At 45.7% G+C, this 15081-nt stretch overlaps 3 protein-coding genes across 4 annotated transcripts in view; 1 reads left to right on the top strand and 2 right to left on the bottom strand.

Moving 5' to 3' along the window:
- Positions 1–15081, top strand: part of LOC103733126 (histone H2B type 1-A) — a 352787-nt gene that overhangs the window by 269384 nt on the left and 68322 nt on the right. The window lies entirely within an intron of this gene.
- On the bottom strand, positions 1166–2648 carry LOC103733141 (histone H1t-like; the record flags this gene model as incomplete). Its single annotated transcript, XM_029562982.1, has 1 exon — positions 1166–2648. A coding segment is annotated over one exon (780 nt), but the record flags the coding sequence as incomplete, so codon positions are not given.
- Positions 5962–15081, bottom strand: part of LOC103733109 (histone H2B type 1) — an 11715-nt gene continuing 2595 nt past the window's right edge. The window contains exon 2 of the mRNA XM_008831874.3: positions 5962–6309. The gene's annotated coding sequence lies outside the window, so the exon portion shown is untranslated. The remainder of the gene's footprint in view (positions 6310–15081) is intronic.

Below are 15081 nucleotides of genomic sequence, written 5' to 3'. Positions count from 1 at the left end.
ATAGCAAACCTGAAGCACGGAGAATGAACTGTGTAAGGCTAAGGCAAAGCCTGCCCGTCCCCTGTGCTGCCTCAGCTCCTCCCAAGCAGCAGCAGCAGCTCAGGATCAAATGTTCAGGTATGTGAACCCCTGGCAGACATTGCTCATTCAAACCAACACTCCCCAAACCAGGGCCCAAAATAGATGAACATTAAGAACTTAATGTTTGTTAGAATTCTTAATTCGTAAGACTGATCAAGCCACCTTTAAGCCTAGCACTGGGGAGACAGAGACAGGAGGATCTTTGAGTTCAAGGCCAGCCTGGTCTACATAGTGAGTTTCAGGACAGTTGGGGCTACAGGGAGACCCTGTCTTGAAAAGACAAAACCAAAACAAAACACACAAACAAAACAACAAAAACAACACCCCCCCCCAACCAAAACCAAGGACTGCTAAATAATACATTTAGAAAACTGAAAAAATCTGCCAGGCATGGTGGCACACGCCTTTAATCCCAGCACTCCGGAGGCAGAAGCAGGCAGATCTCCGAGTTCAAGGCCAGCCTGGTCTACACAGTGAGTTCCAGGACAGCTGGGGCTACAGGGAGACCCTGTCTCAAAAAGACAAAAAAAAAAAAAAAATTTTTTTTAGTGCTTCAGCCCAGACCCTGACTTTCTCTAACAATCTTTGTCTTACTTAGGTAGGGATGTTGAATTCAGGCCCTAGAATTTCCAGTAAAGGACAGACTTTTTTTTTTTTGGAGACAGGGTCTACCTGTAGTCCCAGCTGACCTTGAACTCACAGTCCCAGATATCTGACCACTCCCCCTCCAATCCTCCCACCCCGCCTTCAGAGTTCTGGGATTAAAGGCATGGGCCACAAAGAATGGAGTTAATTTAATAAATATATTTTTTTTTAATTTTCAAAAACATTTAATAACCACATAATTAGAAACATTACAACAGAATTGATACAGTCGATAACAGTTTCCAGAGCAAAGATGCATCTCTTTCAAAACTGGCTGTAAATTTTTAGATTCAGTGTTGAATTAATACAGTTACACATTGTTATACTCAGTATAACCCCTCTAAGACATAAAATTGAATGAGGTTTTATCAGTGTATTGCATGCATGCATATAAGTGTACCCGTGTCATACAATGCCCATGGAGATTAGAAGAGGGCATAGTAATCTTTGGAACTGGAGTTACAGATAGTTGTTAGCTCCCATGTGGATGCTGGGAACCAAGGCCCGGACAGCAGTGCTATTAAGGGCTAAGCCATCTCTCCAGCTCCTGGAGTCAATTTTCAATACTGTGTTTTGGCAGTTTCTCAAAGCTTGTACATTTCCATAAGAAAATAAAATATTTCAGTTGTAATCGTGCTGGATCACTGGTATTAAACCACTTTTTTTGAGAAATGTAGAAACATGTTCTGTTGACTGTGCAACTAGACACTAAAAACAGAAACCTGCTGTTGATTGACAGTGCATCATAGACACTAAGATTCTTGGAACTACAAGGCCTTTTTCTGATCACTCAGGAAATTCTAACACACCCCAGTTCAAGTCCTGAACATCTAGACTCAGTGATACTTTGAATGCATGGACACCAGGTAGTGGTGTTTTAAAGACACACAAGGGTACAGCACAGGGGTGAACTCATCTCTTACCTTGACAAAGTGGCATTTCTAGAACACAGCAGACATAGCAACTTCCCTGAGGACCCCTGGACTCAGAACTCTAAGGCGTAGATGCCACCCTAAGTGCCTCCCCACACACAGCTGCCCTTGCTGGCAGGCCATCCGCCCAGGAAAGGCGCACACAACTTAAAAGCCACGTGGGTGGCTCTTAAAAGGGCCTTTGGGTTCTGTGAAATCTGGCCTGGAAACTCACTTCTTGGCCGCCTTCCAGGGGTTGGTCTTCTGCAGGCCCAGCCTTGGCCTCCCGACCTTGGGGCTGGCCGCGCTGGCCTTGGCGGGCTCTGGGCTATTCCGCGGCTGCATGGCCTTGGCCGCCTTGGCCTTCTCCCGGCCCCTGGCCGCCCTCTTGGCCGTGGCCCTGGGCTTCTTGAAAGCCTTGGTCTTGGGGCTCTTGGGGGACCTGGAGCCCTTGGCCAAGGCCAGCTTCTTGGCCTCGCTGGAGGCGCGCTGGCGCTTGGGGGCCTCGGGGGCCACCGTCTTGTTGAGCTTGAAGGAGCCGGCGGCGCCGGTGCCCTTGGTCTGCACCAGGGTGCCCTTGCTCACCAGGCTCTTGAGCCCCAGCTTGATGCGGCTGTTGTTCTTGTCCACGTCGTAGCCCGCGGCCAAGGCCTTCTTGAGCGCGGCCAGGGACGTGTCCGCTCGCTCCAGCGAGGACGACCAGGCCTCGGGGATGAGCCTGGAGACCGAGCACCTGCGCGGTTCGCGCACGGCACCCGGGCCCGGCTTCTTCCCTCTCTTCGTGGCCGGGGGAGGCGGGGGGGGCTTCTCCGCAGAGGATGGAGCCGGGGCACTGCGAGCAGCAGGCGGGGTCTCAGACTCGGCATTAAGATGGTAACAAGCAGACACGTGGGCGCAGCCGCGGGTACCTCCCGCCCTATATAGGACAGGCTGGGCTGTGATTGCTGCGTCGCCGAGGCGCCTGCCCTCCCACCCCCCGGCAGGAGCATCTGTGTTTCTTGTGGCCCCAAAAGTAGAGTCCCAGCAATGTGATCAGAATCAGCCAGGTTCTGAGGCCAGATGACCCCAAGGGGACTCGGATTCCACCTGCCTTCTTACCTGTCATTCAGAAATAATCCTGCTTGCTGAACTGGAGGGGAAAGCCCTAGACTGCCACGAACACTCAAGAGGAAAACCTCCTTTTCCTTGCAAATGCAAAAGTCATTCTTAGTAGAAAACTTACCTAATTTCTTCTGAGAGGTCTTCCTCTTGTGTGGCTTCTAATTGGTGAAGAAGTCGATTAGTCAGGCCTTAATTTTTATTGAAATTCTTTATGTATGGGACAGAAGCAACACAGGTATCTTGGCTGTCTCACTGTGGAAGCAGCCGCTAGTCCTAGACTCACTCACAATCTCCTGGGTAGAAGCTTCTTTAAGGGAGAACAGTCTAATAAACACAATCCACGAAGCATGTGGGTTGTGTGACCCATGTACTCCTCACTTCCTGAAGCTTAGAAAGATAGTTCATCATGGGGCTCTAAAGCTCTAACAGAGGCACCTGCAGGCCATATCCACCCTCAAGGCTGACTTCCTTTCCACCCCTTGGCACCCCCACCTGTCCAATCTTTGTCTTGTAGATATACAGACACAGTCCCTTCCCCTAATTGACTATAAAAATAGAAAACTGAACTTGAGGTTTACAGAGCCCAGTGGTAAACCAGAGATGCACTGTTTAACAAGGCTGGGCTGGTGGGTGTGGCTGCAGATGTGTTGGAACAATGCTCTGTGTAGCTCCCAGAACTTCTCAGTCGGTCTAGACATAAGAGTTTGTTCAGGGCTGGGTATGGTGGCACATGACTGTAATTCCAGCCCTCAGGAGCTGAGGCAGGAAGGACAGTTGCAATTCATGGCCACCATGGGCTAGGTAATGAGCCAATGTGGAGGAGGAGAGGAACAGGGGTGGGGGGATGATTATGGCATAAAAGCCAGGCCCATCTGGAGAATGCTGTGACAAAAGTGTGACATGCCAAGTCAGCTAGTTGTGTTAGCAACCCAGTGCAGCCAGCCTGAGTTAGTCCTGAGTTCTACCTAGAGATCTCAGCCTGGTCTCAGAAAGCTGGGATCTTGACTTATGCCGCAGAAGAGAAACTCAGGATGTCATTATGAAAGAATAACTGAAGTTTATTAAGAAAAATCATGGGGTGGTCAGGTATAGGATTCATAGAAGGATGAATTGTGTATTAACAAGAGGCCTCTGAGGGAGGTAGTCCCAGCGTCTGGGGAGGCTGGGCAAAGAGGATCCAAGTTCAAGGCGAACAAACCTGGGCTGTGCAGTGGGTTCTTGGCCAGCATGAGCAACTTAGGGAGATCCTGTCTTAAAAACCACAGAAGAAAGGCAGAGGGTGTAGCTCAGTGGTAGAGCACTTGTCTAGCATGTGACAGATCCTAGGTTCCACCCCCTAGCACTGCAGGGTGTGTACATGTGTGCCTCTGTGTGTGTGTGTGTGTGTGTGTGTGTGCGTGTGCGTGTGTGTTGGGGGGGCTTCGTGGTTTTTCAAGTTACATTGCTCAACCAGGGTCAAAGATTAAGCAAAGTTTAAAAATAAGGAGCCGTTACTTATTTTTCCCCATTTCCTTTTGGACATGGAATCACAGAGTGGCTTATGAGGTGCCGTGTTCAGGTTTGGGGGTGAGTCATGAGTGGTGATAAGACCAAACTCAAAGGTCACATGTTGGCCCTTAGCTCACTCATGATTGAAAAGTCTCTTGGCCATGTTGAAATTCTTGACTTTCAGACAGTGAGAAGCATAAACCAGACCTTGACGAGAAGGCAGAAAGAAGTGCAGGGGGCGGGGTTCTTGCCCACCCACGTGTCCTGAGTTTTCTTTCCATCCTATCTTGCCAGTGCCTACGAGCTCCGTTCAAGGAACTCTCATGAGGACTACTTTGTGAAGGTCCCCAAATGCCTGTGTGAGAAATTCTTCCTAGTGATTCTCTGGTCTGGGACCCAAAGGAAGTTTTAACAAGAAAGTGTTCTGTTGTTGATCTATTTATCTTGGCTTTATGTGTTTTACATAAATACAGTTACTGATAAAATCAGAATTTCAAAGGCCTTGCCTGGGAAAATCACATCTGAAATATTTCTGAAGGAAAAGTTAACAGATGAGACCTCAAACTTCTGGTTGCATTTGACAAAAGTTTCTCTTGTTTTCCTCTCTGTGTCACACACATACACAAAGAGACACAAAACAAAAATCAGTAATGGTACCTTACGTGCTTGAATTCATGTGTTTTAGTCTAGTATGCTTCGTTAAAACAAAAAAAATACTGCTTGAAAGTTACAAATTCTAACTCCTGCCCACCCGTGCAGTGTGAGCCTCCTCTTGGAAAATGGGTGTGCTTTTCTGAGCACCCTGTGTTTTTGACGTCTGTTTGGTTTCTCTAACGCTTGGTCACATATCTTCTGCATAACTAAATGCCAGTGGTATGTAGGCCAGCCTAGGTATCAGGCTCTATCTACAAACTGACAGAATTTATCATTTTCTTGCTTCAAAAGTAACACAGAATTGGAGAATTCAGTGGATTCTTAGACTTCATAATTAAAAATCCAGAAAAAGAACTTTGATTCATATTTTGCCTTAAATAGCTGAAACAGGGCTTGGAAAGATGACTCAATGGCTAAGAGCACTGGCTGCTCTTGCAAAGGACCCAGGTTCGATTCCCAGCACCCACATGGCAGCTACCAACTGTCTATAACTCTGGTTCCAGGGGCTCCACCGACACTGCATGACATGGGTGCACTTACACACATGCAGGCAATACACTAATACACATAAAATGAAAATATAATAATAAATGTTTAAAAAATAGTTGAAACATTAAAAATTACATGAATCTGTAAAAGGTTGTTTTTTGTCTTTTCCCCCTCACCAAAGCATCTCTCTTTGGTTTAGACTAGCTCTGAATTTCCAGTCTTTTTACCTCAGTCTCCTTAGTCAGTCTGGGGTCGCAGGTGATCACCACCATGTCTGACTTAATTTTTCCTTCTTCCCTGTTTTTTTCTGGTTGTGGTGACTTGGTTTGGGTTGTTTTTTTTGGTATTGTTGTTTTACAGTGCTGGAGACTAAACCCAGGACCTTGCACATTACACTGCAAGCACTCAGGCTTAGCCTATCTGTCTAGTCCAGTTATTGACCTACGATTTTCCCCTCAAAAAAAAAAAGATTTATAGATTTATGTATAAAGATTTATAATTTGCATGATCTGTAGTCCAGAAAAATAGGATTCTGAGCAACCAAAATACTGAACTAATTATATATCTTCATAAAATACTATTTCCAATCATAGTCATCTAAACATTTTGTATTTATAGCATGACAAGTACTTTTCTTTACATGTGATATATTTATTACGTGTACATCATATGTTCGTGTATCACATACACTGAAAGGAGATGTGGCAGGATTTTAATTTCTACTTCCGTGTTTTGCCATGTCTCTTATCCCTCAAACTTCTACCGTGGACATGTTGTAAAGAATTTTTTTTTAGTCAGATCTTTTCGGTTGTTCCTCTAGCTTTGAAAATGCATCCATTCATCTGATATCACCCATTTCCACTGTCCTATCTGCAAGATGAAACAGCATCCCGCACTGAGCAACGGCAGACGAGATTTGGCTAACAGCTGTCAGTTCCACCTAGGAAGACAGAAAAAGTGGTCAGGTCGCTGCAGACATTCATCCTGTGTCAGAGGCCTGCTGTTGCACTTGGTTTGAGGAGTGGAGACCAGCAGGCTCTGGTCTTTTCTCCAGGCCGGGCAGTGGCCCTGTACTCTGCAGACACCATTTAGTCACTACAGACACCTTATACCACAGCTACTGCTGCGCCCCATGTTTACAGATGATGGAAATCCAGAACAGAGAGACTCACTTCCCCAGGTGGTGTTAGATGCTGAGTCTCTGCAGTAAGCCCATCCCTGTGCCACTTGAGCCTGGGCTCAGTCAAGGATGAATGGGCACTTTCTAATCAGTGCTCTGGGAGTGCCTTAAGGAGTAGGAATCTGTCAGGTGAGGGTTGTTCTTATGGGGGGCACTGGCACAGCCCAGGGGCAGGGATAGTCTAAGGCTGGGCTTTGGCTTGGCCAGGACCCTGTGGCACAGCTTGTATGGAATGGCAAAGGTCTGCATGATGACAGTTTAAAGAGTCGGTGCCTTTACACCACATGGGACAGGCGTGGCATTTCCAGAGCCTGCCTTCTCACAAATGCTCATTCTTCCCAGAAGCGGATTGAGGGAGGCATGTCTACCTTCTTCTATGGGAAGTGAAGCTTTCTAAGGGAAGACCCCAAACAAATGCTCAGTGTGTCTGGAGGGAGCCATAAAAGGCATTTTCCTCTTCCTCTTGACAAGTAAACAAAGGCACATCTTACATTAATGCTGTCTCCATGTCCAGTGTAGGGAAGTATGTTCAGGGTTTGTTAAGAGGGAATCAATCCCTCTAAAAGCTTCAGGTTGGCAGGGAGATCTGTGACAAGTATGCCCACATTGCGCTACTCAAAGGGTGTGCAATTGTGATTCTCAAGTGACATATTAACAACCTGAGCCATCATTTCATTTTGGACAGACAGCTTTTCAGTACCTTTTGTAGGTATTTATTAAAAAGTAATCAAAGCCGCTGAGCGTGGTGGCGCACGCCTTTAATCCCAGCACTTGGGAGGCAGAGACAGGCAGATCTCTGTGAGTTCAAGGCCAGCCTGGTCCACATAGTGAGTTCCAGGCCATCTGGGGATACAGAGAGACCCTGTCTCAAAAAGACACACACACACACACACACACATACACACACACACACACACACACACACACACACACACACACTAAGTAATCAAAACCATATTTTGGTAGTTTTTGACAAAGGTCCACCTGGAAGATCCTGGTGGTAGTAAAGATGGGTGTAAGGAAGGTAACCCTCTCTCTTTTGCTGGTGAGAGGTACAGTTTGTACCGCCTTCCTTGTAGGTATGATAAACTTTGACCCCGTCTCCTAACTTAAGACATAACCTCTCAGGTTCAGAGAGTGCATTATATTGGGTCCATCACATTGGTTTTAACAAACACAAGTGCACATGATATCACAAATACAATTGAAAAGACACCAAACTTGGGGGCTGGAGAGTTGGCCCAGTGGTGAAGAGTATTTGTTCCACAACGAGAGCCAGAGTTTGGATCCCAGCACCTATGTGACGAGACAGGCACCCAGGAAAACACCTGTAACCCCAGTTCTGCGGGGAAGGGCGGGGTGCAAAGACAGACAGCTGGATGGGGTTTGCTGACTTCCCACGAGGCCAAGAAGGCCCAAGACTCCAGATTCAATCAGAAAGAGATCCTGCCTTAAAGAAAAGAGCAGAGAGCGACAGAGAGGACACCCAACACCCTCTTCTGCCTGCACATGAGTATGCACAACTGCATACATGCATACACTCACACAGACACACACACAAAATAAATTAGCAACAATAATATTTAAAAGGCATAACATTTAAGGACTGTGTTGGGAAGGCCACGGCTCTCCTTCCAAGTACCCACACACTCATCTTTACACCTGCTTTTTAAAAATTTCTTAAATCTTTAAATTTTATATGTTTATGAGTGTTTTGCTTGCATGTACATAAGTGCACCCATGCGTGCAATGCCAGCAGAAGCCAGAAGACATCGGATCCCTTGGAACTGGAGTTCCAGACTGTTGTTAGCCACCAAGTGGGAGATGGGAACCATACCTGGGTCCTCTGCAAGAGCAACCAGTGCTCTAACTGCTGAGAATCTCTCCGGCCCTTCCACCTGCGTCCTCACACCTACCATAAAGGCAATGCAGGGAAGGAGATCCATATACTCACAACAGAACAAAGTCAGAACTAGAAAGTCTAGTAACTGATAGGTAAAAATTTGGTGGAGAACGAGCGAATGGAGGAGGAGGCACCAGGACACAGATAAGTCTCAGTGGGATAGAGCTTTATTTGGCACAGGACACGTTTCCCTCGGGGAAGGGAAAATGTCAGGCCACGGGTTGTGAGCTGGGGCTTATATGCGGGGGCTTCAGGGTGCAGAAGGCGGGGGAGTTTGGGGAAAAAATCAAGCAGGGGGAAGCAGGAAAAGCAGGTCTTGTAAACCTGGCTCCGTTCTGTCTGCCAGGCAGGATCTGGGTCTTGAAGTGTTTACATTTTTCCTCTTAAGATAAGGGAAAAGCTGCTGTGCTAAACAGCTCCTAAAATCTCTGGTTAACAGGTAGAATCTGCTTATCTTGTCTTTGGAGATCAGAGGAAAGGCAGGCTGCTTCTCAGCAGAGTTTGCTTCCCTTGACTTCAAAGGCCAAGGTGCTTATCAGCTCAGTTCCCTTTTTCAGGCTTCAAAAGTCCATAGGTCCCTTTTGGGGAGCGGGGGGGAGGGTGCTGTTGTTGTTTGAAACCCTAATAGTGATAGTGTTAGACTTTGGAAAGCAGAGTTGGGAAAAGAGAACAATGCAAGACCATCAACAGAGTACAGGAGTGACAGCTGCCTTCCCTGGGATGCCACCACTGTATTGTGAATGCGGAGTTAGAGATCACATGGGCAAGAGGAAGCGGCCACGCTGCAGGGGTCTATGGGTTTCAATTTCTGCAGCCCCTTGCTCAAGCAGGACAGGTTACCTTGAGCAATAGCCTGTCTCACACAGTTCCCCCTGAGTACTGGGAGTGGCTGATCCAGGTCAGTAGCTGCTGAGAGTCAGATAAGGTCAGCAGCTGTTTCAAAGGCAGTCAGGTCATCCTATCAAACAGAACTTCCCGTCCTTGCTAGTTTGGTCTTCAAGGGTCTTCTTGTATATCCTCTGCTAACACTGGATTTTCTGATGACTAATCAAGTTAACACCGCAAAACACTTAGTAAGTACTACAAGTACTAAGTAGCACACAGTAAGTACTATACCACATTTAGCTACTAATTGCATTAACATTTTCATCAACGTCCATTTTTATCACATTCATGGTCATTCCCGATCCTCCTTTCTATGCGCTCCCCCATCCCTTTCCACAGAATTTAACCTTCTCTCACATTCTATCTAATCAGTTAGAATAACCGACGTTTGCCATCTTCCCAGCTCAGGCAGAAACGCCAAGAGGGTAGGACAGAATCTGGAGACAGTTCTTGGTAGTTGCAGGAGAGTTGCTACAGAGTGGTCCATCAGGGCAGGGGGAGAAAGATGCCCCTCCCTTATATCATCCTAAGACTCTGGCTATACACAATTCATGCCAGAGGAGGTTGCTGGCTGAGGAGAGGTCACTGTGAGGTCTTTTAATAAGAACAACAGGGTGAGAGAGAAGGGAGAGGAGGAAGACGAGGAACTAAGCATGGACTTGCTCTTTGGCCATGAAACCACGTTCGGTTTTGCATGGGCAGGTGGCCAGCCAGCGTTTCCTTGTTTCTCTGGCAGTGAGTGGCGTTGAGATGGAAGGTGGGTAGAAATGTCTGTTGCTTCCAGGTTCTTGCACAGAGGCCTCCTTTTTGACAGTGTCTACCAGCCTGTGATGTCTGGGTCCCAAGAACACCTAGGGTAAAAGGTGAGAAGAGGCTTTCTCCCTCAGAGTGTGGAGCAAACTCCATCTCTTCCTCACAATGAGGCATCTTACAGTGGAGTAATAAACTTCACCAGCGTTCGGCCACTAAGCTTTCAGACCCTGTTCCGTGCATCACCAAGCACGGCTTCCCTTGGATTAATCGGGTATTTGTCTATGGAGACAGATTCAACATTGCATATGCAAAGCAACACAGTCCCATTACAATATACTCTGTTATGGCTAGGACTTAATGCCCCATCCTGGTGTTCTAGCCAGTGATTAGCAGATGCTATCTCCCAGCAAACCTCAAGTGCCTGGAAGCTTCTGAGACCTTGGTTTCCCCCAAGAGTCCCAGACAGCAGGACTTCTTGCGGTCCCCCTCTGCCTGGCGTCCTCAGCTCCCCGAGCCCCTCCATTCTTTGTTTCTCAGTGATGTTTGCTGTATGACAGAGCAGATCCTTCACTTCCTCATTACGCCTCCCTGTCTTACTCTAGTAGAATCCTAGCTCAGGGGGAAGGAATTTCCTTATCGTTCTCCTGCCTTAGAGCAGAGTCTGCTGAGGTGACAGACACTAATGACAAGATCAGTTTGCACAATGCTTCCCCCAGCAAGTGGAAAGGGTGGTTTAGACACCTCCCAGGGAGGGAGTAGCCACGCAGATGCAAGTTTGCCATACAGAAAGAAAGGGAAGAAGTCCAAGAGATCCAGCATCTGAGGAAGACAGGAAATCAGGAAAAGCTGTGTATGAGACTGGAAAATACTGCACCCCAGCCACAACACAAGCAGCCTCAAGGAAGGGGCAGGTCCAGCCGTGCAGGCCTCCAGTGTTTGTGAAGCGTCCAGGAGACAGGGCAGCTCTTCCAGTCCCCTCTGGACCACCCATAATGCCAGGCTGGAGCCAGATGGACCATTGTTCCTTCACCACAGTTAGCTGATTAAAATTCCCCATGCTTAGAATTGGCAGGCAAGTTCAGCCTGACTCCGGAATCCTCAGCACTATCTTCAAAATCTATAAAAAGTCGTCCGTCCATTGCCCCCCGCCCCCCGCCCCCGTGATGGTGCACGCCTTTAAAGGCAGAGGCAGATGGATCTCTGAGATCCAGACCAGCCTGCTTTACATAGTGAGTTCCAGGTCAGCTAGGGCTATAGGAGACCCTGTCTCAAAAAAAAAAAAAAAACAGAAATGTGTGTGCAAAATCTAGAACTCAAGGTACATCACCTCAACTATTAAAGAAAGTCTAACAAGAGAATTGAATATTCATGAAAGTTAAAGTGATCAACTACTAACTTTGCTAAATTTGACCAATAGCAGTAGAAAAATATGTGAGAGGAAAATTAAGGACAAGAAGGTAAAGGGAGGAGGAGGAGAAGTGAGCATAAACGTCTATAAGTTACTTTCTCTACCGTGACAAAATGCCTGGTGAAGCAACTTGAGTGTATGTGAAGGTGCAGCCTACCGTGGGTCGGGAAGGCAGTGACGGGCCAAATGAACACATTCCTGAAGATGAATGCTGGTGCTCAGCTCACTTCTTTCTGTTCAGCCTGTGACCCCCACCACATCCAGGGCTACTCCTTTCTGGACTTGCCCTCTCAGATCACCCTCAGACTCACCCTTTCAGGCATGCCACGAGGTGGGTGGTTCTCAATCCAGTCAGTTGACAATCGAGGTTAACCAAAACAAAATTTGTATTCTTAGTGTGGTCCCTTTATTTTACTGTTAAGAGACTGTGATGTGACTAGAATTAGCCCAGGCTTATGCATCAACGTTTCCCTGAGCTGCCTCCTCTCCACACATCTGTCACATCAGAGCCAGCAGCAAGGAGATCCAGTACCGGGGCATGAACAATATTGTACAGATTGTACGCTGGAAGGCAGGTCTACGGACTCTCTAGGGCAGCTAACAAAAGCTCCACTTCTTTTTTCCTGGCAGAACTGGAGTGCTATAAGAAAGCATCTCACTCTCCACACTTACTTCCCTTTTCCCTAATTTATAACTGATCACAATCCTTGAAGGCATAGCGAAATGATTTTTAAGAGTCCAGCCATGTCATTTGAATCTACTGTGTCTGGGAGAATAGGTCACAGGCAGCTGTGTGCTTGCTTTTAAGCTTAGCCACCCAGGGCATGCAGGGTAAAGGTTCAGAGGAAGGACTTTTTAATGCCATTAACTCCAATTACTGGGAGTGTCTGAAAAAACACCCTGGGGTATAGTTGTTTTTAAGAATGTGCCTAAAAAGATTTATGAGTAGAAATATGCATTTTCCCTCAAACTATTACATAAATAAAACCAGTTGATTTTTTAAAATTTTGTTTGATTTTGGTGTGTGTGGGGGTGTGTGCGTGTGTGTGTGTGTGTGTGTGTGTGTGTGTGTGTGTTGTTGTTGCTTTTTGGGGGTAGGGGGTTAATTTTGTTTTGTTTTGAGACAAGCCCTGGCTGGTCTGGAACTCACTATGTAGACCAGGCTGGCCTCGATCTCACAAAGATCTGCCTGCTTCTGCCTCTGCCTCCAGAGTGCTGGGATTAAAGGCGTGCACCAACACATTCAACTCCACTTGACATTTTATCTTAAGTATTATAATTTATAAAATTCCATCACTCATTACAATAGATGAACTGTTCCCAAGGTCTTCAGTAATATGCTGTTTCCAGGACTTTTAATAGGAGGATGAAAATACATACATCTTGTCACAATAGCAGACTGTTTGTATGGATTACTATTTAACTCGGGCAGAGGACTCCACTGCCAGGTGTGTAATAACCGGAATTCTCCAGGTCCAGATGAGGGCAGTGAGATGCAGAGATATGAAACGACTTCCTCAGTGTCTCCCAGGGAACAAGCATTGAGCTGGGAGTTGAACTCAGACTCCCAGAGGCTTCCATGTTCTTAATGGAACAAGGGTTTGCACCCACTTTACTGGCAAAATACCAGTCCTAAAATCTGTGTTGTTCATTAGGTGTTTCATTCAGTCTTGTTCTGTCTCTCTGAGTGGCTACTATTTACACTGGCCAGGCTCCATGTGGTGGCATTGGTCAATACCTCAGGGACATTCAGTTAATTATTAGCACACATTTCCTTGTGGGCAGGTCTATCAAATAATAGACTGCTTTCATCCAACAAGGTCAAAAGATGCCAGAAAAAACAGAGGGAGACCACAGATTGTGCAGAAACTGGGCCTGTATTTCTGTGTGGAAGTTCACGTGCGTGAGGAAGCCAGACCCTGCCTGGTGTCTTCCTTAACTGCTCTCCAACTTATTCTCTGACACCAGGTCTCTACTGGCTGGCCAGCAGATCCAAGGAATCCTTGTCTCTGCCTCACCAGCACTGGGATTACAAACTCATACCATCACACCCAGCTTTTTCATGTGAGTTCTGGGGATTGAACTAAGGCTTTCATGTTTATACAGCAAGCACTTTAGTGACTGACTGACTTATCTTCCCAACTCACCTTTCAAAGCATTTTTCTAAAAATCAACTGCAATTATATATTCTCTGAAAACTCAAACACAACTAATTATTTTAACATCCCAACCTTTCTTTGAAATGTGGGGGGAAACTATTACCAAGTCACATTCGATAAAACCCCCAAAAGGGTGTTTTTGGTGTAAAAACTAACTTGTCAGTTTATTATGAGCCTAGAATTGAATTGAAGACAAGTGAAAAGGGGAGGCTGGAGAGATGGCTCGGCAGTTAAGAGCACTGATTGCTCTTGCAGAGAACCAGCACTCAGCTCCCAGCACCCACATGGTGGCTAACAACTGTCCATAACTCCAATTCCAGGGAATTCAACGCCGTCTTTCTGGCATGCATGGACATTGCAGGCCATGGGTACACTTACATACATGCAGGCAAAACACACACATAAAATAAAAATAAATAAATTAAAAAAAAATTTTTTTGGTGTGTTTGAGACAGGGTCTTCCTGTAGTCCCAGCTGGCCTGGAACTCACTATATAGACCAGGATGGCCTTGAACTCTCTGAGATCCACCTACATCTGCTTCCCAAATTCTGGGATTAAAGGGATGTGCCACCACGCCCGGCTTTAAAGGTAGATTTTTTAAAGGTAGTTTAAAAAAGTAAAGTCAGATTAAACTGATCTTTACACTGAAATATAAGAATAAATCACAGGTACATAAAAATAAGAAAACAGGTACAGGTCTATATTTTAGAGTCTTATACACTACATTACACTGAATTACTATACTACTTAAAATATTAGTTTCCTTTAAAAATAAAGTTAATCATTTTCTTGTATGTCTGTTTTTCCTGTAGCTAGGGAACTTGGTAGCTCACAGCTGCCTTAAACAGAGCACACAGTTGTGTTCCATGATACAGTAAACAAGCGAACACCCAAACCCTGCCTGGTCCTCTGGTGGATGCTGTATTATCTGACCCTTCAACAAATCTAAAGTGGCACAGAACTGTTTTCAAACTTCTTAGCCAACAGTCATTTTAAACTATAAAAATAAGAGACTCATACAGCAAATTTTTCCCTGACATATGTTGTAACCTCCAAGTTATGTTATATTGGTGTCCAAAGAGTGGGTCTTAGTGCAGTTATCTAAATCCTTAAAGTTACCAGACTGTGAATTCAGTTTTTTGGCTGACATGTTGAATCCTTATCATCTGTAATATAAAATTTTAAAAACTACATTATGAATTAACTGAGTTCAGTGAAGTTAAAAGTTTTAAATTGTAAAGTGAAGTTTATTCACCTAAATAAATCTAACAGAAGAAATTTGTTAAATTCAGTTTCGCTTTTTTCTTATAAAATAACCCCTAGACCTCTGTAAACTAGATTATTATGTTAGCATTACTTTTACATTATGATAATTAAAAGAACCATCTTAACACAAAAGTCAAAAAGTTAATTAAGTAAAAAA

This window comes from Nannospalax galili, unplaced genomic scaffold, assembly GCF_000622305.1.
Source record: "Nannospalax galili isolate Female #2095 unplaced genomic scaffold, S.galili_v1.0 scaffold456, whole genome shotgun sequence".
NCBI lineage: Eukaryota > Metazoa > Chordata > Mammalia > Rodentia > Spalacidae > Nannospalax > Nannospalax galili.
The sequence above is the reverse complement of the archived record's forward strand: the minus strand, read 5'-3'. Positions and strand labels throughout refer to the sequence as shown.